A 27,783-nucleotide genomic window follows, 5' to 3' on the forward strand; every position below is an offset into this window, starting at 1 on the left:
CATAAAAAGCTCAGTTAAGTAAGAAAATCATAAAAAGCTCAGTTAAGTAAGAAAATCATAAAAAGCTCAGTTAAGTAAGAAAATCATAAAAAGCTCAGTTAAGTAAGAAAATCATAACAAACACAGTTAAGGAAGAAAATCATAAAAAGCTCAGTTAAGTAAGAAAACCATAAAAAGCTCAGTTAAGTAAGAAAATCATAACAAACACAGTTAAGGAAGAAAATCATAAAAAGCTCAGTTAAGTAAGAAAATCATAAAAAGCTCAGTTAAGTAGGAAAACCATAACAAACACAGTTAAGGAAGAAAATCATAAAAAGCTCAGTTAAGTAAGAAAACCATAAGAAGTTGGGTTAAGTAAGAAGACCATAAGTTAGTTTAAGAAAAATCGATGGGCCTATTTCACCAAGCAAGGCGTAACTCGTGTGTTCTATTTAAAAAGCTTCGGCACAGCAGAATTGGCCGGAAATTAACGAATCTGCACGCCACATAATATCCAACGTGGATCCACAAAAGGGCCTTCGACTAACCGGTGTTCGATAACAGAGTTCCTTCGAATAGCAAACTCTATTTCTGTTTCGTGACAATACGAGCCAGTACGAAGAACCTTTTGCGAAAGATCCGGCGATCATGGAATGAATTGAAAGGACCCAGAGGCGCAGCTGATTACCGTTCGATTACGACCTCGTGCTGATGAATCAACATAACCATGAAGAGGCTAACAATAGGTGTGGTAGGTTGATCAAGGTATTGGTCAATATCGACCCAATCTACAAATCTTTAAATCTGCAAATCTATAAATATGTGCATCTATAAATCTACAAATCTATAAATCTGTCAATGTATCAATATATCAATATATCAATATATCAATACATGAATATATAAATATTTCAATACATCAATATATCAATGTATCAATATATAAATATTTCAATACATCAATATATCAATGTATCAATGTATCAATATATCAATATATCAATATATCAATACATCAATATATAAATATTTCAATACACCAATATATCAATGTATCAATATATCAATATATCAATATATCAATACATCAATATTTCAATACATCAATATATCAATACATCAATACATCAATATATCAATACATCAATATATAAATATTTCAATACACCAATATATCAATGTATCAATATATCAATACATCAATATATCAATATATCAATATATCAATACATCAATATATAAATATTTCAATACATCAATATATCAATGTATCAATATATCAATGTATCAATATATCAATGTATCAATATATCAATACATCAATACATCAATATATCAATACATCAATACATCTATATATCATATTATCAATCTATCAATCTATAAACCTGTAAGTTAATACATCTTGAAGTCTAAAAGTCAATAAATCTATGAATGTGTGAATCTACAAATCCTTCAATACAAAAATCTACAGATCTATTATAAATATAGAAATATCAAATTTCTTAATTCAGAAGTTTCAGAAGTTACAAATCTAGCTATTTGGTAACTTCTAAATCTGAATATTTAAACTTAGAAATCTACATTCAAAGAGACCTAGAAATATAGGAATACCAAAATATCAAATTTGCAAATTCAGAAAAGAAAATTTAGAAATTTATCAACTTGGTAACCTCAACATCTGAAAATTTAAACTTGGAAATCTAAATTCATGGAGACCTCTAAATATAGGAATATCAAAATATCAAACTTGCAAATTTCGACTAGAAAATTTATAAATCTGTAAAATTTTAAATATACAATTTTGAAAATAGACACACTATCACATTTAAAATCATCAAAACTGCTAACTAATAAATACCCATCTATAGAAATTTAAGAAAGTGACTATCTAAAACTGAAAATCGAATCTATCGATCAATAGTTGTACAAGAAACCCAAAATTTATCGACCTGCTCAACATTGATCACGTTATAGACTGAGGTTAGATCCGACAACGAATTATCGTAGTTTCTTGTTAATGTCTTCTGTTAAGCTTGTTGATGGACGCGTTACCATTTTCATCAGGATCGTTGCTGATTTGTTGCCTCCATTTGCGAGATTACACGTGCTTCCAATGCAGCGAGATTTGAATTGTTAATACCTCGATTAGCTGTACACTGAATTTATCGATTAACAGCCACTGATACTTTTCAGGATTTTCTTTGCTTTTTGAGTGAAAATTTTATGTACGCAATTAGGGAGGGATTATGGTGCTGCCAGATATACCTGTTACGAAGAGTACAAGTATATTATCATATTTTTCAATTTCTGAATTTTCTGGTTTTAAGTTGTGGAATTGTGAAGTTATGAAAGTCTCAATTTTTTAATTTTCAAAGTTTCGAATTTTCAGTTTTCCAAATTTTCAAATTTTCAAGTTTTCGAATTTTCAAATTTTCAAGTTTTTGAATTTTCAAATTTTCAAGTTTTCGAATTTTCAAATTTTCAAGTTTTTGAATTTTCAAATTTTCAAGTTTTTGAATTTTCAAATTTTCAAACTTTCAAACTCAATTTTTCAATTTTTCAATTTTTCAATTTTTCAATTTATAAATTACTATATTTTCAAGATTAGTAACTTCAAGGTTAGATTTCTAAATTTCCAAATTTCCAGATTTCTAGATTTCTAGATTTCTAAATTTCTAAATTTCTAAATCACAATATCCTTAACCCCTAAATTTCCAAATCTCCAAATTAACATTTTCAAATCCTCAAATTCTAAAATATGCATATTACTAAATTCCCGTGTCACTAAATCCTCTAACTCTCCAACATCTCCAAATCCCCGAATCCCCCAAATCCTCCAATTTCAAAACCTCAATATTTCAAACCCCAAAACTGCCAATACCTTCCCAATCTCCCAAACGTTCAAATTTGCAAAGTCCCCTCTCCAAATTCGCAGCTCCAAAGTCTGAAACCAACTACGAAATCCTGCAAACTCGCAAGGAACTTCGAACGCGAAACAAGATCCATAAAGTTCGTAGTTTGCGTATCGTGCATGCACGCAATCTTTTTCGATCAAATGAATCCGAACGGCATCTTGCTTCGAATTGCGCGCATCAGTTCGGACACGCGCGGATACCGATCAAATTCCAGGTCAAGGGGTTAAATAGCTGGCAGGAAGTGCACGGCCATTTTCCTGTCACGTACCACGCGAGAGGAAATCGTTCGGTCCCGGAATATCCGTTCGACTGGATATCCACAATACAAGACACCGGAACGTCGGAACAGCAACTGAAGGACTTTTCCTTTTCGAATGGAGTTCTTTCGATTTCTCCTCGCGTTTCTATCTTCGATTTCCGTGCCTGCGGTTGCAGTTGTTTCATGGATTCGTTATTTTTCGCGACTGGAGAATTGTTTGGGGCTAAATTGACTTTAACACTGGAACTACCAACCAGTCAAAATGACTGGTTTCAGATTTCTCATTTTATATTACAAAATTTTATTGTCATGCTTCTATGAAAATGTCTGTCATACTAGTTCTATATGTTGCTTGATGTTTTAGTATTTATTTATTTTTCTTTTCATTTTATTTTTCATTCTTCGATAAACGAGCATTCAGTGTCGGTAGTTCTAGTGTTAAGGGATGAAACACGTTTTGTTTACTGCCTAAGCTTTCTACAGTTTTGACCAGAAAGTTCCAGTTTGAAAAATTTCCCTCTGGAAAGTTGACAATCATGGTCAGATAAAGAATGAAGAGTGATGGTTTTTTTGAACTCTGAATTTTAAATTCGTAGATAAGTGGAATCGGTAGATCGGGTTTTACGATATGAGTTTAATACGTTTTGTGGTATGAAGGGTACCGATCGATATAAATGTAAATGAGGGTATAGCTGGATATGTGAAGTTCCATTTCGAGTGTAGTGGACATATTTTCAAGTGCACTGTAAATTATGGAATAGTAAAATAGTAGTATAGTAAAATGGAAGAATGGTTAGGGTGCTTCACAATTAGTGTAGGTCCCTGAAATGGGAGGTGACGTGATGCTGAATAAGATTTCCCTTCGCAAAAATGGGGTTTGAAGCTTCGTTTTTGAATTATTAAGGAAAAACACAGATCAATCAGAGCGCGAGGATTACGGATGCGCAGACGCGAGAGCGGCAGCTTCGGATAATGCGTAGTTATCCAACGCGCGGTAATCTAACGCGTAGTAATGCAACGCGTGGTAATGCAACGCGTAGTAATACAACGCGTAGTAATCCAGCGTGTGGATATCCAACGCGTAGTAATCCAGCGCGTGCATATTCAACGCGTAGTAATCCAACGCTTAATAATGCAACGCGTGGTAATTCTAAGCGTGGGAATCTAATGTGTGGTAATCTAACGCGTAGTAATCCAGCGTGTGGATATCCAACGCGTAGTAATCCAACGCGTGGATATGCAACGCGTAGTAGTCCAACGCTTAATAATGCAACGCGTGGTAATTCTAAGCGTGGAAATCTAATGCGTGGTAATCCAACGCGTAATAATGCAACGCGTGGTAATTCTAAGCGTAGGAATCTAATGCGTGGTAATCTAACGCGCAGTAATCCAGCGTGTGGATATCCAACGCATAGTAATCTAACGCGTGGATATTCAACGCGTAATAGTCCAACGCGTAGTAATGCAATGCGTAGTAATGCAACGCGTAGTAATGCAATGCGTAGTAATGCAACGCGTGGTAATTCTAAGCATAGCAGTCTAACGCGTATTTAACCAACGCGTAGTAATCCAACGCGTGGTAATTCTAAGCATAGGAGTCGAACACGTATTTAACCAACGCATAGTAATCCAATAGACTAGAATAGTACCAGTAACAGTAATAGAACAGCATCTGCCAATTACACCCTGCTTCTCCCAACACATTTCACATTTCAACCCCATCTCTCCCATTTTCATTCTCTCCAAATCAACGAACGTAAATCAGTATTCCTAATCTTGCAAAAATAAATTAAACACGAATATCGACTAATATCAATATAAATTACAGTTCGTATCCATTCTGATAACCATTATACTTCATATTCGAAACACCCACTGTATCCTACGTTGCAATTTTGTCCGTTCCATGAAAGGAAAAAAAAGAATAGGACTCGAAGATCTATTTCCCGTGTGTCATTCGTTTGATGTATTTGTGGTACAATGTGGGTCACTTGGAAAGCACACACGGGTGCTTGATACCCGTTCATCATGAGTGTTAGCGTACAGGAAACGTGGAAAATAACTTTCCCCTTGATCGAACACCCCGGACAGAATAATGGAATGTATACAGACAAATGATCGTTTGCTCGTGGTTGTCCACCGACGGAATGTTTATCATTCTAGTTTATCAGTCTGCGGGGAGTTTTTTAATCCACCAGACGGGAGTTGTGTACATTGCTTCCGAAATTTACCTGGGGGATATTTCTCAAATCTTACAATTCGTATTTCGAACAAACCCTGATATTCATATTAAATTATGATTACATGTGTTGTTTGCGTAGAAGGAAATTTACAAAAAATATTAAAATTGTTTATTGGTAATATTCATGATCATAGTGCAATATACGATAACATCTTTGAATGAACAATATTTTATAATATGATGTGTTTCAGGTTGAGAACTGACTAATTAATTATTTACGGAGTACTTCATTAATTAAAAGGGTAACTATACGAGCGCAGATGTGAACAATATTTCAAGGTTTAAAAATACTAAAATTTTCTTCTCTTAAGAACACTAACGATATTAGAGAAAATGTAATAAACAAAGAAATGTTAAGATTTTCTGTAGTTTCAGTACGGGACCCAGGTGTTTTGCACACAGGCACGGCACTGGGTTTGATTAAGCCCCGCTGGATCTGACTAGTAATTTTTCTTCCGTCGAGAAGTATATCGAGGCCAGAAAAAACGGTTTCGTGTTGGTCTGACCTTAAACTTCGTCGAGTTGTACGTGCACAAAGGTCGGGGCACGCGAGCGGGCTCTTTGTTTTCCTTAAGTTCGTCGTTTTTCCCATGTGGTATCGTTCGTCCGAGCGAACCAGTGCATCGGAAAGTGGCGTAATATCAAACTTTTTTCAACCCTCCGGGGAAAAGTTTCGTCCCCGTTGAACCACTTCACTGATCGCGGAAGGACTAAGAAAACCGAGGGAAAAATCATTAAAAAAGTTCGGGGAAAAAGGCAAAACCAGTTGCGTGTTGCGGTTCCGTACCGACGGAAGCAGACCACAAAATTTTCAACGACGTTTTTTTCCCTCTAATATTCTTTCCGTGTGCTCCCGATTCGTGAATACGTCCAAGGCTCTCTCGAAAAAAGTTCCTGCGAATAAGTCTTTGATCGTTCGCGAGACTTAGCCGGAGAAATGGCTCGTTTGTTTTGGTTAGAGCGTAATTTATCGGCAATTTCGTGCACCTTCGACGTCGTCGTACAGGATTTATTCTTGCACTTCTTCAAACGATATTCCGCGAGAATTTAGATGCGTTTACTCTGGGATCTACGCTGAGATTCACGTCGACGATTTTTAGCGGAAATTATTTGCAAAAGCTTTGATAGTGCGGTAGAAATTGATGACGCATCAGGTGCGTCATTCTATGATTAATGGAAAAAAGTTGACGACGCATCAGGTGCGTCAATTAATAACTAAATGCAAGAGTCAGTGACGTATCAGGTTTGTCATTTAGAATTGAATGCGATACAGTGGACGACGCACCAGGTGCGTCATTCTATGATTAATAGAAAATAGTTCACGACGCACCAGATGCGTCAATCAATAACTAAATGCAAGAGTCGGTGACGCATCAGGTTTGTCATTTAGAGCTGAATGCGATACAGTGGATGACGCACCAGGTGCGTCATTCTATGATTAATAGAAAATATTTGACGACGCACCAGGTGCGTCAATCATTAACTAAATGCAAGAGTCGGTGACGCATCAGGTTTGTCATTTAGAACTGAATGCGATACAGTGGACGACGCACCAGGTGCGTCACTCTATGATTAATAGAATGACGCACCAGGTGCGTCATTCTATGATTAATAGAAAATATTTGACGACGCACCAGGTGCGTCAATCATTAACTAAATGCAAGAGTCGGTGACGCATCAGGTTTGTCATTTAGAACTGAATGCGATACAGTGGACGACGCACCAGGTGCGTCACTCTATGATTAATAGAAAATAGTTGACGACGCATCAGGTGCGTCAATTAATAACTAAATGCAAGAGTCGGTGATGTATCAGGTTTGCCATTTAGAATTGAATGCGATACAGTGGACGACGCACCAGGTGCGTCATTCTATGATTAATAGAAAATAGTTCACGACGCACCAGATGCGTCAATCAATAACTAAATGCAAGAGTCGGTGACGCATCAGGTTTGTCATTTAGAGCTGAATGCGATACAGTGGACGACGCACCAGGTGCGTCATTCTATGATTAATAGAAAATAGTTCACAACGCACCAGGTGCGTCAATCAATAACTAAATGGAAGAATCGGTGACGCATCAGGTTTGTCACTCAGAATTAAATGCAACATAGTGGAGGACGTACCAGGTGCGTCATATAACATTTAATGTGTAACAATCAATGACGCATTTAGTGCGTCAACATATATCAAATACAGAACACTTGATGACATACCAGGTGCGTCATATAACATTTAATATATACAATCAATGACGCATCTAGTGCGTCAATACATACCTAATACAAAACACTTGATGACACACTACGTGCGTCATATAACATTTAATATATAACAATCATTGACGCACCTAGTGCGTCAATACGTGCCAAATGCAATACGTGCGTCAATACGTGTCAGCAGAACACTTGATGACACATCAGGTGCGTCATATAACATTTAATATATAATAATCAATGACGCACCCAGTGCGTCAATACGTACCAAACACAAAATACTTAGTGACGCATCAGTTGCGTCTCCAAAACATGTTCAACCTTCCAGTTTATTAAAAAATTGAATAACACAAGGAAAAATGTAATTATGTCGAGAAAATCCAATTATATTGGAGTCGACGAAGTAAAAACAAGTTGTGTAGAAAGTTTTCCACGTCATTAAATCCGGAGGTTTTTTATCGACGAAACACGAGGTCGCAGGTCACTTGTAAAAATCCTGTATTACGTAAGAACGCTCGTTTCGTGCGGAAACGCTGAGACAATGGTAATTAGAAGGTCGGTGCAAAATATTGATTCATGAAGTTCGACGGCAGCAGTTTTGCAACGGAGGTAGAAACTCGAGGTTGGCCTCTGTATGTATAGAATTCTAGGATTCGGTGGAAGTCGATCGTTAAATGTTCAGGAATGTAAAATTATTCCGGTACACGCGAGAACTTTTGCTATATTCGGCTGGACTAGTTAATTACAGTGACCCTCGTGCTCGCTCTAATATTTTCCGAAGTTAACTAAACACGGCAAGTTAGTTCCGCAAGTAGAAACTCAGTAACCTTCGACAGATAAGTTTGCTGTAAATTAATTATTTAGTCATCAGCTATGGTGGAACTATTGAAAATTGCGTTACGAGTTTCTTTCCTTTTAATAAATAATATTTAGTATTTTTACAAGGTCTCAGTAGATGTATTTATAGGGGCATTTTACAGAATCATGTCTGTTTTTTGATAAATTTTCAAATCGAAAAATTGAGACATTCTGAAGTTAGCAAAGTGGATAAAAAATTGACAAAAGTTGTCAGAGCTTGTCAGGTTAATAACGTCTTTATTGATCTATAATTTTATAAATATAAAAGTTACCCTCGCCAAGTTCCAAAAATGTTAACTTTCAATGTGTCAAACAATAAAAATTCCACAGTGCCAAAGTCTCAAATCGCAGAAATCCAACACCTCAAACCAAAACCTCTAAAAACAGAAAAGTTCGAAATTCCAAACTGAAAAATTCCAAATGTCAAGCAGAAAAAATTGCAGAACAGAAATCCGTGAAATTCGAAACAGCGAAGTTCGCTAATGGGTACATTAGCCACAGCCGCTAATGCGGACCATCTTGTGAGTGGTTGTCGAACGAAAGAAAGAAATAAGGGAAAATCTTTGCAGTGATGAGAAGACGCGTTGAAACAAGACTTCTCGATCGTTGAACGAGGCTTATATCGAGAAAAAGAAAAGCGTTTCCACGAGGCGAAGGAGGCAAATATACAGGAGAGACGCGATATGGGTCAGCTCGAGAGCTTGCAGGTGCTACATATTCACTTGGGAAGAAAAGATGGAAAGGGTACCGATGAAAAATCGCTTCACCTTCGTTGAGCAACCCGAGAAATCCGTGTCAACGTGCAACGGGAAAATAGACCAGAAGAAATAATATTAACGCGCAGGGATGAATTCTGCACTTGGAATCTTTCGGTGGGAAGGCTTTTTTAACGCGTTCGATACCACTTTCAATGAGACACCGTATTGATTTTCTCAGCCGGTGTGCTGTCAGACATTCAACAAATTTCACCTTTGCATTTCACGGAGATATTGATCGAGTTAAATACTTGTAAGGTTAAAGAATTCAGTTATTTCAAAATTAATTCATTTGAGAAACTTTTTTTTAAAGTCTTCTGAGTTTTTTAATTCTACCAAATTCAGGAAATTTCAATGAAGTTTTAATTGAAAGGTCAATAAGTTTTCGAAACTTTCGATTTCACAAGCAATACCGTATACGTCAATAATTAACACTAAAACTACCAAACCGCCCTACAAGTTTCTTATTATAAGGTACACATTTTGTTAAAGTATATTTCTTGAAATTAGCATTGATTTTCATCAAGATACAGAATAAATGTGTGTGCTAATTTATGTTTCGTTTGTATATTTATTCTTTAACTTCATTTTTAATTTCAAAGTAAGTGTACATTATACGCCGGTAGGTTTAGTGTTAAAAAATTAAAAAATTCACCAGTAGGAAGCTAGTAAACAATATTCTCTGAAATGTATTCACGAATGTATGAATAAAAGTAACGCAACTGACCGATACACAGTAGTAAGAACGATATAGGGTCAGACATTAGACTTTCATGGAGACTCGTTAAATTGGCTAGCTTCGGAAACTTTCTGTCTATACAAAACTTGGAAAATAGCTACAGCGAACGGTCTTGATTGTTTTAAAGTGCTCGTTCCTAAGCCTCGACCGCTTAATTTCCACCTAACTTCCATGAAAACGAGGCGTAGAAAGTTTATCCACTTGATAGAAATTTCGAGTTACTTAACCAATAGTTTCGCTTCGTAAAACTATTATCTCGATAACTTACTGTGCATACAAATAATATGGTCAGTTTCTGTAGAACATGATTCTCTGACAACAAATGAATCATTGTTTCTTTATATTGTATGAAAATCACATTTTATATTTGTAGATTTAAACTCATAAATTTTTGATGGAGAAGATATTTTAGATATTTTTTTTGTATTTGTTTTATATTATTAATTTAATTTGTACCATTTATTTTATATGAATTAAATATTTTAAGTTGTAGTTGTATTTATAAAATGTATGTATGTGTTGATGTCTGATCACCTGACACAACCTACTTACTTCCCGTGTTAACAATTTATTTACCATAATTATTCAATTAATTTCAATTTGTCTTAATGATAAAATATGTGTATTTAAGTATGTAATATATGTGGAAAATTTTGTATAATTAATATTCGCTAATGGAAGATAGTAAAATAGCAAACGTTCCAACGTTCTCTCGCATTAAAGGAACCGATACTAGGGTGTCAGTCCAACTTTTTCATCGTGAACACATCTCACGTCAGAAAATTGAAGAAGGGGACGAAGATAAAGGAGATTACTCTATCTGACCCGATATAACGGTGGAAAGTAAATTGAGTTTCCCGTATCGAGGATAAGAAAGAAAATGATAAAAGTTTCCGTGATCACTGAATACGTACAGTACAATTATCATTATCTGAACATCCCCTTTTCCTCCGTTCCATTTTCTGTAATATCATTTTTGATTCTTCGCAAAGTTTCGAGTTCCTCAAACTGTATCAAAATTACAATTACAAGTTTTCAGGAAGGGTATAAAATATGGTAGAAATGTTGAACGATAAAACGAAGGTAAAATAAATCGCAAAATTGTCGAATAACAAATAAAATAATAAAATAGAGAACTATAGAATAGTAGAATAGCAAAATCACAGAATGATGAAGCAGTAAAATGGTAAAACAACAAAGCAGAACGAAAGAATATTAAAACAGAGTGATAGAACGTCAATACGCTAGAACGGCAAAAGTACTAAAACAGTGATAAAATACTGCAAGTAATAAAACAATAAAATGATAAACGTGATTGAACGGTAAAATAGCGAACACAGTAATAAATCAGTAAAATAAAAAATTCTTATAGCGTCCGTCCATTTAAAAGAATACGCCATAAATCGACGACCAAACTTGCATCCAAATGTTCCACAATTTTCATTCAAAAAAAAAAAAGAGACAAATCGTGAAGGGTTAAAAAGAATCTAAATACCCTACGATAATCGCATAACGATAACATCGATTGCTTTGATCCAGCAAAGATTCCTCGGCATCAAAGGCGTTCACCAGAATATTCCGCGGAGCGTCAGTAAGATCGATAACGTTTATCGCGAACGCTGAAATTGCGGCAGACATTGGTTCGATCTTGTCGTGCCGGTATAACAGATTAAATCCTGTCGTTTGTATCCGTGGTTGGCTACAGAACGAATTATCGAGACACACCCTGGGGCTATCTGAGCTCGACAGTTTCGAGTATGTAACATCGAGATCTCGACACGGATAGTCGACTATCGAAAGCTGACGCGACGTGTCTTGCGGTGAAGGTGGATTGTTTCCTTCGGTTCGATGCCACCTCATTACGCGTCTGGCAATCATCCCGTGATTTTCCTTTGTGTCGATAAAAATCGCGAAAAATTCCATGAAAACGATATTTACACTTTACTGAAAATTTTTTTAGTATTTTTTTTTTGAATACTATATCATCAGGAAGTTTTTTACTAGACTAGATAGCTTCTTTAGATTCTTTTTAAGTGTTTCGAAGGAGTTTTATAGGCCTCTAACATTTTCTAGGGTTTTCTAGGTTTTAAATTGTTAATAGAATTCCCTAGGATTCCATAGATTATTTCTAGGATTCCCTAGAGGTACCATAGACTGCTCCTAGAATTCCCTAGGGGTCATAGACTGTTTCTAGAATTCCCTAGGATTCTATAGACTATTCCTAGAGTTCCCTAAGTTTCCATAAATTGCTCCTACAATTCCCTAGGATTCCATAGATTACTCCTAGAATTCTCTAGGATTCCATAGGCTACTCCTAGAATTCCCTAGGATTCCATGGACTACTCCTAGAATTCCTAAAATTCTAAAATCTCAAAATCTTAAAATTCCACAATCCCAAAATTTCAAAACCCCAAATTTCCAAAATCCTATAATTCCACACCCCAAAATTCCAAAATCCTAATATTCCACCACCCTAAAATTCCAACACCTTAAAATTCCAACACCCTAAAATTCCAACACTCTAAAATTCCACCACCCTAAAATTCCAAAACTCTAAATTTCCAAAATCCTAATATTCCACCACCCTAAAATTCCAAAATCCTAATATTCCAACACCTTAAAATTCCAACACCCTAAAATTCCAAAACCCCAAATTTCCAAAATCCTAATATTCCACCACCCTAAAATTCGATAATCCTAATATTCCACCACCCTAAAATTCGATAATCCTAATATTCCACCACCCTAAAATTCCAACACCTTAAAATTCCAACACCCTAAAATTCCAACACTAAAATTCCACCACCCTAAAATTCCAAAACCCCAAATTTCCAAAATCCTAATAATCCACCACCCTAAAATTCCAAAATCCTAATATTCCACCACCCTAAAATTCCATCACCTTAAAATTTCAACACTCTAAAATTCCAAAACCCCAAAATTTCAAAATCCCAGAATCCCAAACCCACAAACCCAAAAATCTCATATTCGTAAAGCCAAAAATCCCCAAGTCCTAAATTCCACTAACACCAAACCCCCAGATCCACTTCCGAAAATTACCAATCATTTGTCTCGACGTTGTATCGCAACCCACACGTCAAAGATCAATATTACAATCACTAATTTTCGAATACCGTAAATATTTCTTCCGATAACATTCCACGACTTCGAACAATTAATGATTAAAAATCGCAACTAAAAAGTCGAACAATAAAACAGAGAATGATTCTTTTCCTCCGTATTCATAGAACGCCAACATTAAAAGCCTTTCGATCGCGGTTCGACACAGTATGTATCGTTCAAAAGCTCATTATCGGTTCCATATTTATCCGGGAATAATAATGTTATTTCACCGCACAGACGCGCTGCATTAATTAAATTAATCCGGCCCGCTGTTTTGATACTTGCTCTTTGACGAAATGATTACTAATTACCGAGCGATAACGCGAGAAATATTCTCCTTGCAGCTTTAGCAACCGCGAAGCTCGTTAAAGAAATTATTATTCGTTCCCCGAAAGAAACGGGAGGCCGCGTTCAATACAGATTTCCTCGAGCTTTAATGATAACGATGCACTTAATTAATTACGTACAACCTGCACCCTTTTAACGCGCGTCCACCTTTCATTTCGCTTTATTTTCTTAACTTTCATCGTCACGGTAGCTCGATGGTTCAAAGGTGGTAAAAAATTTTCAACGAAATACGAAGCTTTTTCAAGTTCCTTAAGTTTGATGCATTTCTCGGGAGGAGCTTGTCGGTTAAGTGGACAGCTTTCCCGGGTCCCGGAATCGATAACTGCATGGAAACGATGCTTGCCAAAATTGTCTGGCAATACTGGCGGGAGATATGAAATTTTATTGTGATACAAAATCGAAAAAGAAAATAGGACGACGCTCGGGATGCGTCTCGATATCGATTCCATTGTAAATGGGGCCATTTTCCTGCAAACGTCATGAAACGATGCTATAAAAAACGCTTTTAGATGTACTCGCAAATGTGGTATTAATAATAAATTACGTTTATTTTATATTTGACTTTTAAACGAAAATTTTAATAGGGGTACATCCATAGGAGTACAGGAATCTTGGAAGATAACATGAGGAAATGGAAAATAGGGATACAGAGGGACGATACATTTTGTACTACATATGTGTAATACAGTTTGTACTACATATGTGTAATACATGTAGTTGTACGTATATTATAATACATATTGACATTATATATAATTACATATTACACTATTGGTTTGTACTACATACATACAGGAATACATCACATATGTAATACATGTAGTGGTACGTATATTATAATACATATTGACACTACATATAATTACATATTAAACTACCGTGTTTGTACTACATACATACAGGAATAAATCACATATGTAATACATGTAATGGTACGTATATTATAATACATATTGACACTACATATAATCACATATTAAACTAACGTGCTTGTACTATATACATACAGGAATAAATCACATATGTAATGTATGTAGTTGTACGTATAGTATAATACATATTGACACTACATATAATTACATATTAAACTAATGTGTTTGTACTACATACATACAGGAATACATCACATATGTAGTACATGTAGTATTACGTACATTATAATACATAAATGAATCTAATGAAATAATGTGCAAGTTGTAAATTTATAAAAGATATTTTCTATGTAAATTTGGAATGGTAAGAGATCTCGATCCAAGAACCATAATCGATAATAAACAGACGTCCGATAAGAAGGAAGCTTGCCAAATCGATTCCCTGCCGGAACAGAACCAACATAATTCGATTTCTGTGGAGTACAACGAGAACGGATATTTCTTCCGGCGGAATCTGATTCGAAAAATTCCCCCGTAAAGTTTTTACATTGGAATTCCTCGATATCGTAACTGCACAACAGCGGTTGGAAGTCACTGTACCGTCTTCATAGAGAATTCTACCTTTAATTCGAATAGTTGGTACATAGAAGAGCTTTAATATTCCCTTTAGATTGTAACGGGCTTTGATTAAACATTCCTTTTCCAGGATTTATTTAGACTAAATCCGCGAGTCAAGTTTAATTTCACAGTTCGCGTGCGTCGGTAAATTTTTGAGCGCTCGATGATCGAACGATCCGGATGTCAACAGAGAAAAATCGAAGGTAAAAATGTTTAACGGGAAACGAGAACACGATTCTCTTGTTCTCGAATTAATACTACTTGCGTGATCACATTTCTTCTTCCCTTCAATTTTCCCATTTTCCTACAGCTTCCATTGCACTCTGCCTTTTTCCAATGCTTGTTCAGGCTTCTGTGCTTTTAACCTCCTTTTTCCTTTCCCCATTCTTTCCCTTCTTGTTGTTACCCTGCTCCTTTTTCCCCCTTTCATTTCCTGCTTTTGATCTCTCTTTCTACCTCATGGAGTTGTGTACGCGTCTTTCTTTTTTTCCTCCGTGCACATATTAATGGCCGGCTAGCTGCAGCGTTGCACCCGATGGAAGAAAACTTTTCCACACCGATGCAACCGCAGAAACAAACGATGCTAGCAATAAAGGAACAAACGACTGTGGTGTATACACAAAACCAAGCTTGTGGGAATACTTCTGATAGGATTCGGTACCTCAGGGTTTCTCAAACTTTGTCCTTTTTTAAATACACCTTCCTATCGATCTTATGTAACACTTTCATAATTTGCACCGCGGTTTCGTGATGGAAAAATATCTCGAAGTGGTATGTTACGTCTATTTTAACCTTAGAGTCGGGTAAAAATTATTTAGACTCAGCATGAAGGTTTGATTGAACGAAATGGACGGTTTAGCAGCAGTGGTCGAAAGCACTGTTTCGAAAAAGTCTGACAATTTCATGACAGAAAAGTATCACGAAATTAGGATTATGATACATCAATTTCAAGATTAAAGCTTGAATAAAACGACCATATAAATGCACCTTCGGTATTTGTAATGTATTATAGCTGGTTATGAGTTATGTCAAGTAGTTCTTGTGCTGTGTGCAATATTCAGTTTCGAAGAGTTAAAAGTCTACGAGAAATTCATGACAGAAAAGTATTACAGAATGACACTTACAGTATGTCAATTTAAAGCTTAATCCCTCACAAAAAAGACTGCATAAGAGCATCATCAATATTCTTACTGTAAAATTGATAATTATCAATTGCAGTGAGCAATATCTTTGTACTACATCCAATATCCCATTTCAAAATGTTAAAAGTCTACGACAAATTCATGACAGAAAAGTATTTCAGAATGACGCTTACAATACATCAATTTAAAGCTTAATCCCTCACAAAAAAGACTGCATAAGTGCACCATCAATATTCTTACTGTAAAATTGATAATTATCAATTGCAATGAGCAATATCTTTGTACTACATCCAATATCCCATTTCAAAATGTTAAAAGTCTACGACAAATTCATGACAGAAAAGTATTTCAGAATGACGCTCACAGTACGTCAATTTAAAGCTTAACCCTCAACAAAAACGGCTATATAAATGCACCATCAATATTCTTCATGTAAAATAGATAGTCATCAGTTATAGCAAACATTCCACTACCACGTCCAATATCCCATTTCAAAAAGGTAAAAGTTCATAAGAATTTCATGACAGAAAAGTATTACAGAATAACGATTACGATATGTCAATTTAAAGCTCAAAGTATGATAAAAGCAACTATAAAAGTGTTCCGCCAATATTCTTAAAATAAAATGATTGATTGCCACGTGCATACAGTGTACTGTATTAAATATTGAATTTCGATAAGCAAAAACTTAAACGAGTTCATAAATGAAAAGTACTGTAAAATAGCACGTCAGTAATATAAATTTAAAGTGTGAACTTTAGCAAGGAAAAGTATGCATAGATGGTCCATTAATATTCTTAATACAAAATGGCTGACTGCCAGTTGTAGCTAACGATATAATGGTATCAAATATGGAACTTCGAAAAGTAAAAACTTCAACGCTGATGTCATAACAGAAAAATATATCAAATTGCTGCTTATGATACATCGATTTAAAGCTTAAAGTTTAAAGAAACTCGCTATGTAAATGCTTTTTTTATATTCTTAATATACACTGATTAATAATTAATTGTAGCAAGTACTGCTTTTGTATTATAACAAATAATGATGAGTCATAAAAAGTTTCATAAAAATTTCATGACATAAAAGTATCTCAAAATGGCGTGTATGATACAGTAATTTAAAATTTAAAGTTTCACAAAAATGTCCACGAAAAAGTTTCATAAACATTCTTAACAGAAAATGGGGGGAACTTTGTTAAAACAAAAAGTAACTCAAACTGTTCGTTATCAAAATGTTGAATTTTTAACAATTAAAGTCTGCTGTTATTTATGTGAAACAGCATATGTAAAGTAGTACAGCTTCAACATTTGCGGTACTTCTTCGTTCATTTAACACGGAATTCTCCAGCAGTTCCAACAAATTTCGACAAAAAGAGATCGAGGAATAAAAGTGTGGTGGTCGAAAACGGGATCGAGAAAATCATAAATTTCGTTGCCAATTTCTCTCTTGCGTTCTAATTCCAGCATTTGCCGTATTTTCGCGTTCGTTTTCTACGATTCAGCTGGAGTACCCTCGAAATATCCCCGGCCGTATTGAATTGGTATCAAGCTAATTAGATCCGTAGACTTTCTACTGGCCAACAAATCACGATCAAGTATTTTGTCCTTGCTTTCTTAAATTTTCAAAAATCACTGCAGGCTCCAACATTTTTAATACAATTTAATTAAAAGAAAAATGCAAGAAAATCGACAATCTCTTAAGCGAACTTGGTACCCGCACGTTCTTGTGAATCACGAGAACTTCCCGTGGACCTAAACTCTCTTCCTAACCGATATCGAACGGTTAAAGCGTATTTTATTAGTCCGTGAATAATTGGATTGGCGTGTTTCATAATACACGGTCGTCGTTGGAAGAAACACGAGGGCTTAGAAGTATTTTCTTGCGTGACACCCTTAAGTCCGTGCAGAATTTACGACGAACCCCGGCTGAAATGTAATTCTAAAAGTGCACAACAGAACTCGAACGATCGCATTAACGTTACTCAGGGTACCTTTTTTTTAGGCTTTTAAAGAAATTAAAGATGCAGGGTCTAAAAAAGACGGTCACGAAATATGCTGGAATATTCAGCGGTGAAGTTCGAACCGAAAGTTCATTTTGAGCTTGAAATAGAAAAATATAATTAAGTTGTTGTTGGTCGAATGAGGAGGATGATATGTGAAATATAGTATATTGAGGAAACAAAAAAAAGTGGTTGATGATCAGATATATAGCAATAAAATATTCTATGTTAAAAATATTACTATTTAATGTAAATTTTACTTCAATTTCTTATGTATATTTCAGGAAATATGGTCAGGAGGTGTTCAAGTATGTATGAAAAATTATTCAGAACGTTGACCTTGACTATATATTTCAAGGTCGTCGACAATGATGAAGTGTGTGACCTTTTGTTCTCATGTATCAAATTTTCAACATTTTTGCAAATATCTTCAAAACTAAAGCAGAATGGTGGTTACATATAGAAAGAGATGTTGTTTAGAATGATGTTCTTGACAACATATTTCAAGGTCATTGAAATCGGTAAACCTTGTGCGTTGTTATAAACAATTACGTCATCAACAACATTTTTGCTAATATCTCCAAAATTAAAACCAAACGGCACTTATATATATAGAGAAAACTTGTTCAAAATGTTAACCTTGATAACATATTTCAAGGTCATCGAAATCGGTAAACTTTGTGTCTCGTTATAAACAATTATGTCATCAATAACATTTTTGCTAATATCTCTAAAATTAAATCCAAACGGCAATTATATATATTGAGAAAAGTTGTTCAAAATGTTAACCTTGATAACATATTTCAAGGTCATCGAAATCGGTAAACTTTGTGTCTCGTTATAAACAATTACGTCATCAACAACATTTTTGCTAATATCTCTAAAATTAAATCCAAACGGCAATTATATATAGAGAGAAAAGTTGTTCAAAATGTCAACCTTGATAACATATTTCAAGGTCATCGAAATCGGTAAACTTTGTGTCTCGTTATAAACAAATACGTCATCACCAGCATTTTTACCAATATCTCTAAAATTAAAGCGAAACAGCAATTATATCTATAGAGAAAAGTTGTTCAAAATGTTAACCTTGACAACATATTTCAAGGCCACTAAAATCAGTCCACTCGTTTTCCACATAATTACCTCAATTCAGATAAAATGCTATAAATATTCAGTAAAAGAGTACGTGGTCCCTAATGGGAACATTAACCTTGTCGAAAATCGTGAAGCACGAAGTTCGTTACTGGATTTCGGAGACGAATTGAAACGCGGCTGATTAAAACGTCAAAGTTCGTAACGCGTGACGTGAGCAACAACGAAATGGAAATGTCTCTGTGTGGAGGTGCAATTGGCAAATGCTAACTTGACGTACGGGACGTTCCGTTGATGCGTTGCTATGCTCGAACGACCGATTTAAAATTGAGTGAAAGTGGCGAAATCCAATCATGGAAGCGTCGCACACGTTTCGATATCGATACTATTTACCGTGAAATCGTATTGCTACGTGTTATATCTCCGATTAATTAGTTCCTGGCACGGAATTAGCGACTTTAATGCTTCGTCGGATGTGAAAATGCATAAATTAACGATTTGAAGATGAGGCGATTGGTAGCGAATAATTTCAATACTCAACTTGACTTCGAAAATTAATTTGTTACGAAGTATAAGTTACGAAGTAACATTTGAACATTTGGATTTATGTCAAGTAACACGAAGTAGCATTTGAACATTTGAATTTATATCAAGTAACACGAAGTAACATTTGAACATTTGGATTTATATCAAGTGACACGAAGTAACATTTGAACATTTGAATTTATATCAAGTAACACGAAGTAGCATTTGAACATTTGAATTTATATCAAGTAACACGAAGTAACATTTGAACATTTGGATTTATATCAAGTAACACGAAGTAGCATTTGAACATTTGAATTTATATCAAGTAACACGAAGTAACATTTGAACATTTGGATTTATATCAAGTGACACGAAGTAACATTTGAACATTTGGATTTATATCAAGTAACATGAAGTAACATTTGAACATTTGGATTTATATCAAGTAACACAAAGTAACATTTGAATATTCATATCAAGTAACTCATAGTACATGTGAAAGTTATAATTAAGATTCAAAGATGTATTAGTATAAGAGAGATGTTGTTTTGTATAAGTTTAATAGTGGTAAACGATGATAGTTTGGAAAGGGGTTGAAAAATAGAAGATTTGAAACTATCAAGATTTTGGAGATCTGCGAACTTTGAAATTGAAAATTTTTATTTTTAGGGGCTTGAAATTTGAAAAATTAGATACTGAAAATATTAACTTCTCAAGACTTGATATTTGCAAATTAGATTTATGAAAGTTCCGAAATTGATAATGTTCAAATTGAAAAGTTTGGGACTTCAAATCTTGAGAATCTGAAGTTTAGAAAATTTTGATATTTATTGTAATCTTGTAAAATTTCTAAAATTCTAAAATTCTAAAATTCTAAAATTCTAAAATTCTAAAATTCTAAAATTCTAAAATTCTAAAATTCTAAAATTCTAAAATTCTAAAATTCTAAAATTCTAAAATTCTAAAATTCTAAAATTCTAAAATTCTAAAATTCTAAAATTTCTAAATTTCTAAAATTCTAAAATTTCTAAATTTCTAAACTTGTGAATCTACACTTCTGTAAATTTAGACCTCCAACCATTTGTCCTCAAAACCACAATTTGCAAATCCACAAAAAACTCCAACACAAAAAATTAAACCTAAACCAAGTCATCTGCAAATTCATAAAAAAACGTACAAATATCTCTAAAACAACTCCGAAACCCCCATTTCGTTATAAAGAAATAGCGTTCCACAGATACCCGGGTTTGATGAGAATAAAACATTATTTGCAGAAAGTGTGTCGCATAAACGTCGCCGTAGAAAAAAATTCGCCATACATTTTGCAAAGTTTGCCAGAACAGCGGTCCGCGAAACCAGGACAAAGTTTGGACGTCAGGAAAGTAACGAAGCACACCTGTACCTTGCAATTAGCTCAGCGGTGGACAGAGTGGATTACCTTCCTCTCTTTCAAAGTCTCGTCGAAAACGAATTAAAACACTGTACAAAAAGGGAACCGACGTTTCGTCGCTTTCAAATTTTCAACGCGCTTCGATCCACCCTGAAAGTGACTCTTTTTTCTGTTGTTTTTGTAGCGATCGATCATTCATCCTTCGAGCACGTCAAAAATGTCACATTGTTGTATAAAATCAACAATTATTTTTTATGAAAAATTACAGGGACTTTTAGGCGCTTTTAATGTCATGTGTTTATGTGTGTATTTTTAATTACATATGTAATTAGTGTGATAGATTTTTATTGAAAATTGACATTTTTATTGAACATGAAATGTTAATGTTTTTGTTTAGGATTTTTATGATTCAGTTGTATTATTGGCTGATATTAATTGTTGTGTTTAATAATATAATATTGACAATTTTATTAATAATATTTATTTTGTATAGTATTAATATTTATGTAGTGTAATAAATTTTGCAATGTTCAAGTTTCAAGTTGTTTAATTTTGTATATATGTATTTAAAGTAAATTGTATAATTTTTAATTTCTAAGTAAAGTAAACTGTGTAATATTTAATTTCGAGTAAAGTAAATTGTAGAATATTTAATTTGTAAATAATATAAAATTATACAATATTTAATTTACAAATATAGTAAACTGTATAATATTTCATTTCTAAACATAATAAATTATGTAATATTTAATTTGAAGTAAATTAAATTCTAAAATATTAAATTTGTAAATAAAATAAAATTGTACAATATTTAATTTCTAAATATAGTGAACTACATAATATTTAATTTCTAAACATAGTAAATTGTATAATATTTAATTTTAACTAAATTAAATTCTAAAATACTTGATTTTAACTAAATTAAATTCTAAAATATTTCATTTCTATCTAAAATAAAATTGTATAATTAATTTCTAAATACCGTAAACTATAATATTTTATTTCCAAGTACCTTGTATAACATTTAACATTTAATTTCTACCCAAACTAAATTTCATAATACGAAAATTCAAGTAGAAAATAGGAAAACTAACAGGCGGAAAATAAAATTGTGTCGTCGTTAAAAGATTAAAAATATTTTACAAAAATTATGTGATAGAAGAGAAGCCAACATTGTCTCATTCGCGTGTTTCTAGTCTCTGGGTCGTTTCAAGAGAAAGCTTGTTGACCGTATTATTTTTTCCTCCACTTTGTTCTTCTCTCAACAGTATGAAAGGCACATGCTCTTTAATTTCACGGTTATTGAAAACCAACATGCACTTCAAAGTAATAAGAATTTTTTTAATTATCTGACGAGATAAGTACAGGGTGATTTCAGAAATGAACAAGGTATGAAGACAGGAATTATAAACTAGGTATAAATTTGCATCAATTTAAATATTTTGCATTTTGGAGGACGGTGAGTACAGTGGAGATCAACAAATTATTTTCAAGGTTTAATGAATGAAGTTTTGTGTTAAATACAGAAATCATTTGTTGTGACGTTATTCTAAAATTACTGATTTTATTAGCTTTTTAAATTTTGTGCTGTATTTCTAAATTTTTAAATTTTCATATTTTTATATTTTCAAATTTTCAAATTTAAAAATTTCTATGTTATCAAATTTCTACCCTTCCAAATTTCTAAATATACGAATCCTCAAATTCTCCACTTTCAACATCCCCAAATTCCAAAATTTTCAAGTTCCTACATCCCCAAATTCCAAAATTCTCTAATTCTCAAATTCACCACTTTCAACATCCCCAAATTCCAAAATTCTCAAATTCTCAAATTCACCACTTTCAACATTCCCAAATTCCAAAATTTTCAAATTCTCAAATTCACCACTTTCAACATTCCCAAATTCAAAAATTTTCAAATTCTCAAATTCACCACTTTCAACATCCCCAAATTCAAAAATTTTCAAATTCTCAAATTCACCACTTTCAACATCCCCAAATTCAAAAATTTTCAAATTCTCAAATTCACCACTCAACATCCCCCAATTCCAAAATTTTCAAGTTCCCACAACCTCAAATTCCAAAATTCTCAAATTCACTACTTTCAACCCCTCCAAATTCCTAAATTTCCAAATTCCTACACACCCCAATTCCTAAATTCTCAAATTTCCAAATTTCCAAATCTCCAAAATTCCAAAATCCAAGTTTCCAAATTTCCACCTCTCCGAATTTGAAATATCCCATATAATACCACTATCAGAATGTACCCCTCAAATCCACAATAACTACTTTAAAACACAGTTCACCTCAACCTTCACCCTCGCATCGATAAATAACAATTCCTCAAGTGGCCTCCGTAACACATCAAATAATAATTCCACAAATGGCACACTTAAACCATAAGCGAAGAGATTACGAATGAAATTGGCAAAGCAACAGCAATCGATATTACTCTCAATTTGCAGCACATTCCGCTGACACACTTATGTACGTTAATCAGGTGAAAAGAAATGCAAACGCGTATTGATCCACAGTTGCAACGTTCTATATATGAAGAAATTCCTTATGGGTCTCACGTGTGCCGCATATTCTCCCCGAAAAATGAAGCTCTTTCTATCCGTATCTCAGCTAACTTAGCTATATCTATATGCATATACGCGACTCGCATAATCGAATCAGACGTAAGCACGAACGATGTCCCGGAATCTCGTTCTTCCTTTATTCCAGAGATTCGTGCGAGCTACACAACGATATTTCAGAAATGAACATCGCATCTTAATGGAATTTCGTTTATGGATATCGGAGAAAAATGGTATTAACTTGGCAGCTGATTCGCGACTTCTCATATTTTCTCGGAAAATTGTACGGAATGGTGGCAGAAATTAGTGGACACTTGGGAGACGTTAATTCGAGTGATTTTGGCACTCGCTTTTGACCTAGAAATCGTGGTCTTGCAATTTTCTTAGCGTTTCTTTTAAACCCCTGTCTATTTTATTTGACAGGTACGTCGGAACTAACTAATCACAGCTGCAATGTTAATTTTGTCTTAAAATTGTACGAAATGGTCGCAAAAATTAGTGGACACATGAGAAACGTCAATTCGAGTGATATTTGATGGCACTTGCGTTTGACCTAACATAACTATCTTAAAATTTTATATAACCCCCTGTCTATTTTATTTGACAGGTGCGTCAGAACTAACTAATCACAGCTGCAATGTTAATTTTGTCTTAAAATTGTACGAAATGGACGTAAAAATTAGTGGACACATGAGAAACGTCAATTCGAGTGATATTTGATGGCACTTGCGTTTGACCTAACATAACTATCTTAAAATTTTATATAACCCCTTGTCTATTTTATTTGTCAGGTGCATCAGAACTAACTAATCACAGCTGCAATGATAATTTTGTCTTAAAATTGTACGAAATGGACATAAAAATTAGTGGACACGTGAGAGACATCAATTTGAGTGATGTTTGTTGGCATTCACTTTTGACCTAAAAATCATAACTGTCTCAAAACTCTCTTAGCACTATTTTGTTTAACCCCAATGATTTATCAGGTGCGTCAGTCAGAGGTAACTAACCACAGTGACAATATTAAAACAAAGAAAGGTAAAATGTTATGTTAATTTGTTACTATACAATCATTGATTATAAAAATTATTAAACTTGAACTTCAAATTGAAATTTAATAAAAATTCGATTAAAATTGATCATAGCTAAAGTATGAATGCGTCACGAGTCAGACTCGTCAATATATTACTTAATATATATTGTTATTAATTATCCACAAAGTACCTAAAGTAAAAATAATTAGAAATCTATAAAGAACTGAAAAAATGATCAAAATTGAAGCATTCGTTAATGATTGGGATTAAAAGGAGAACTGCAATAAACCGATATTGCAAAGTTTCATAAGATAAAAGCGAAGATAAAGATATAGGGATAACGTGTCCGATCAAGAACTAATCGAGTACGATATTAGTCTCGATAATAGAATATTGATTACCAATTAATCTCAAGGGGACGAGCCACTGAATTTTAAGCCGGGTTTACTTTAACGCTTATTATAATACGTGCTCGGTGTATATGGGTTGCAACCTACTTGCAGAAATCACCATGCGAGAAAAATTCTTAGAAACTTGGAAAAAATTGATAAACTCCAGGTTTCATGGCGTGTAAGAATCTTCTGCGCTCGGAGACCCGTCCGTGGCAATATAATGAGAGTCCATCGTACATTCATGAAGGACACTTCACCTATTTTATACTTCGGTGTAAGGAGAGAAATTGCACTGTTGCATTATTTCTCTCAATGAATTTTACAATGTGTAATTAACTTGAAATCGAGGTTTTATTTGTTAAACGGGGTATTTAAGGATGTAGATAATTTATTGTTACTGATTTCATTTTTTTTTTGGTTAATATTTTAGACTGTTGTATGAGCATTAATTAAGTTATTTAAATTTCCATATTTTGGAATTTTTGGCTTTTTAGAAGGTCGTTTATCAAATTTGTCGATTTACAAATTAGGAAATATTTATGTTATCAAATATCACAAATTAAGCAATCTGCAAATACTTAAATTGACAAATCACCAAATCTTCAAATCCTCAAATTCCAAATTCCTAAAATTTAGCAAAATTCAACCATTTCAAAAATTCCTAAACTTCCAAAACTCCAAATCTTCAAATTTCCAAGTGTCCAAATTTCAATACTTTCTCATATATCCTCAAAATCTTATTTGCAGCAAAATTTCTAATAAGACAAATATTAACATAATTTCCCTAGTTACATCCCTTGCAACATAATTCCATCAGCAACTGATAGTATCTGTAAGGTATCTCTTCTAACCTAACCTAACCTAACCCGTATATAGAAGATACCGTAGTACCCTAAGTGAAACCTGCTTAGTATGCAAAAGGGTTAATACAAAGAAGATAAAAAACGAAAGAACGTACCTTTTCGTCCATTTTGGATGCGATATCACCAACGGCGTTTTCCGCCGACTTGACGATAGCTGCAGCCTGTTCCTTTCTCGACATGTGGCCTCGGAAAGATGCCTGGATTTTCGTCGCTGCTTCGCAAAGCTCTGTCAACGGGAGAAAAAGATAGCCTTAACTTCATGTCGATAGTCGAGTCTGGGATCGATACGCTTCCTTCTCGACAGACGTACGAAACAGGATTGGGGCGTTTCGACTCTATCGAGAAGGCAAACGTGTACGTGCCTTTCAGCATCAAATTCTCGCAACTTTCGTGAATTTACTTCTCGATGGAACTTACGCTTCGATTCATTCGATATATCATATTGGAGATATCGTTTTTATTATTAGTCTACGCGAGGGTAGATTCTTGGGTAAATGATGTTGAATATTTCATTTTATTTTTGGTTAAAGGTTGAATATTTAATTTTATTTTTGGTTGAAGGTTCAATATTTCTTGTATTCAGAAATTTACAAAATTGGGATGTTATATAGTTTTTCATTTTTTATAGTTGCAGAGGGTTTCTAAGTACAAAAGAAACAATTTCAATAACCACTCACGAATTTTTGTTAACAAACAAATTTCTGAACAACTCTTATGGTACTTTCCCGCCAAAAAGACAACCTTGCACCTAACCTATACACATAACACATAACCGATAACAACCCATAAATTAAATAATTGAACACCTGTCAAATAGTACTAAAATCTCAATAGCTATTTTCAGTAACAAATTTTCTCCAAGAAAAAAAAAATTAAATTTCTAAACACCTCCCACAACATTTCCCGCCAAAAGGTATGACAACCTAACCAATACACCTATATCCACAAATGAAATAATTAAACCCATGTCAAAAATACTGAAATCTCAATGAACGAAAGAAAAGAGGAAATAAAGAGGTAATTCAATTTTCACAAAATATCACCGATTTGTGAAAATCACGCTCTTAATGGTAAGAGCTCGATAGAATCGCCCGTTGAATTTCGATGCGATCTGAAATCCGCCAGGGTTTCAGGAACGTGAGAAGATTGACGTTGAAGGTAGAAAAAAAGGAAATGTTTAAAATCAAAGATGTTCCTTCGGGATGATTTGAAGGGTTGCTACGTGACGCACTCACCCTTGTCGTCGGAACGGAACTCCTGTTGAAGTTGTTCTTTCGTTGGTTCTGAGTTTGATTTGGTCCCTGTCTGCTTTGTCGATGATTCAGTCTCTTTCATACTCTTCCTAGCGTGATGGCCGCGGAATGCCGCTTGTATCCTGGTCGCGGCTTCCTCCCTTGTTTTCTCTGCTACTTTGTCTTCGTTCTTTTGCTCCTGTTTAGAGTCCTTCGATTCTTCCGACTTCTCCTGCGTCGCTTCCTGCGATTCTACTTTTGCTGCACTGCCTTCGGATGCTTTTGGAATATCTGCAAGCACAATGAAACATCGTTGAAGATAAGACAAGTTATACTTGAAGAATATTTGTATCGTACAATATCTTATTTATGCAATATCGCATATTTTGGTGCATTATTTTTTTATAGCACTATACGTTATTAGAAGTGAAAATTGATAGCTAGCTTATAGTGGGTGATTCAATTTTTATATTCAAATAAGGTTGTATATTTTATAACTTCAAGTGGAACAAATATTTTTACTGTAATGTTAAAATACATTATCTTATAATATTTAAAAGCTCCTAAAAAATGTTATTTACATATTTTCTGCATAGTTAA

The 27,783-nt window shown here is 34.1% G+C and overlaps 1 protein-coding gene across 1 annotated transcript in view; it reads right to left on the bottom strand.

Annotated features, from left to right (window-relative positions):
• Nucleotides 1-27,783, bottom strand: part of igl (IQ calmodulin-binding domain containing protein igloo) — a 79,947-nt gene that overhangs the window by 10,824 nt on the left and 41,340 nt on the right. Inside the window, exons 2-3 of the mRNA XM_003701665.3 lie at nt 27,187-27,474; nt 26,047-26,177 (exon numbers count right to left, since the gene is read on the bottom strand). Coding sequence (XP_003701713.1) covers nt 26,047-26,177; nt 27,187-27,474 — 419 coding nt within the window. The remainder of the gene's footprint in view (nt 1-26,046; nt 26,178-27,186; nt 27,475-27,783) is intronic.

The sequence above is a fragment of the Megachile rotundata genome, chromosome 4, assembly GCF_050947335.1.
Source record: "Megachile rotundata isolate GNS110a chromosome 4, iyMegRotu1, whole genome shotgun sequence".
Classification (NCBI taxonomy): domain Eukaryota; kingdom Metazoa; phylum Arthropoda; class Insecta; order Hymenoptera; family Megachilidae; genus Megachile; species Megachile rotundata.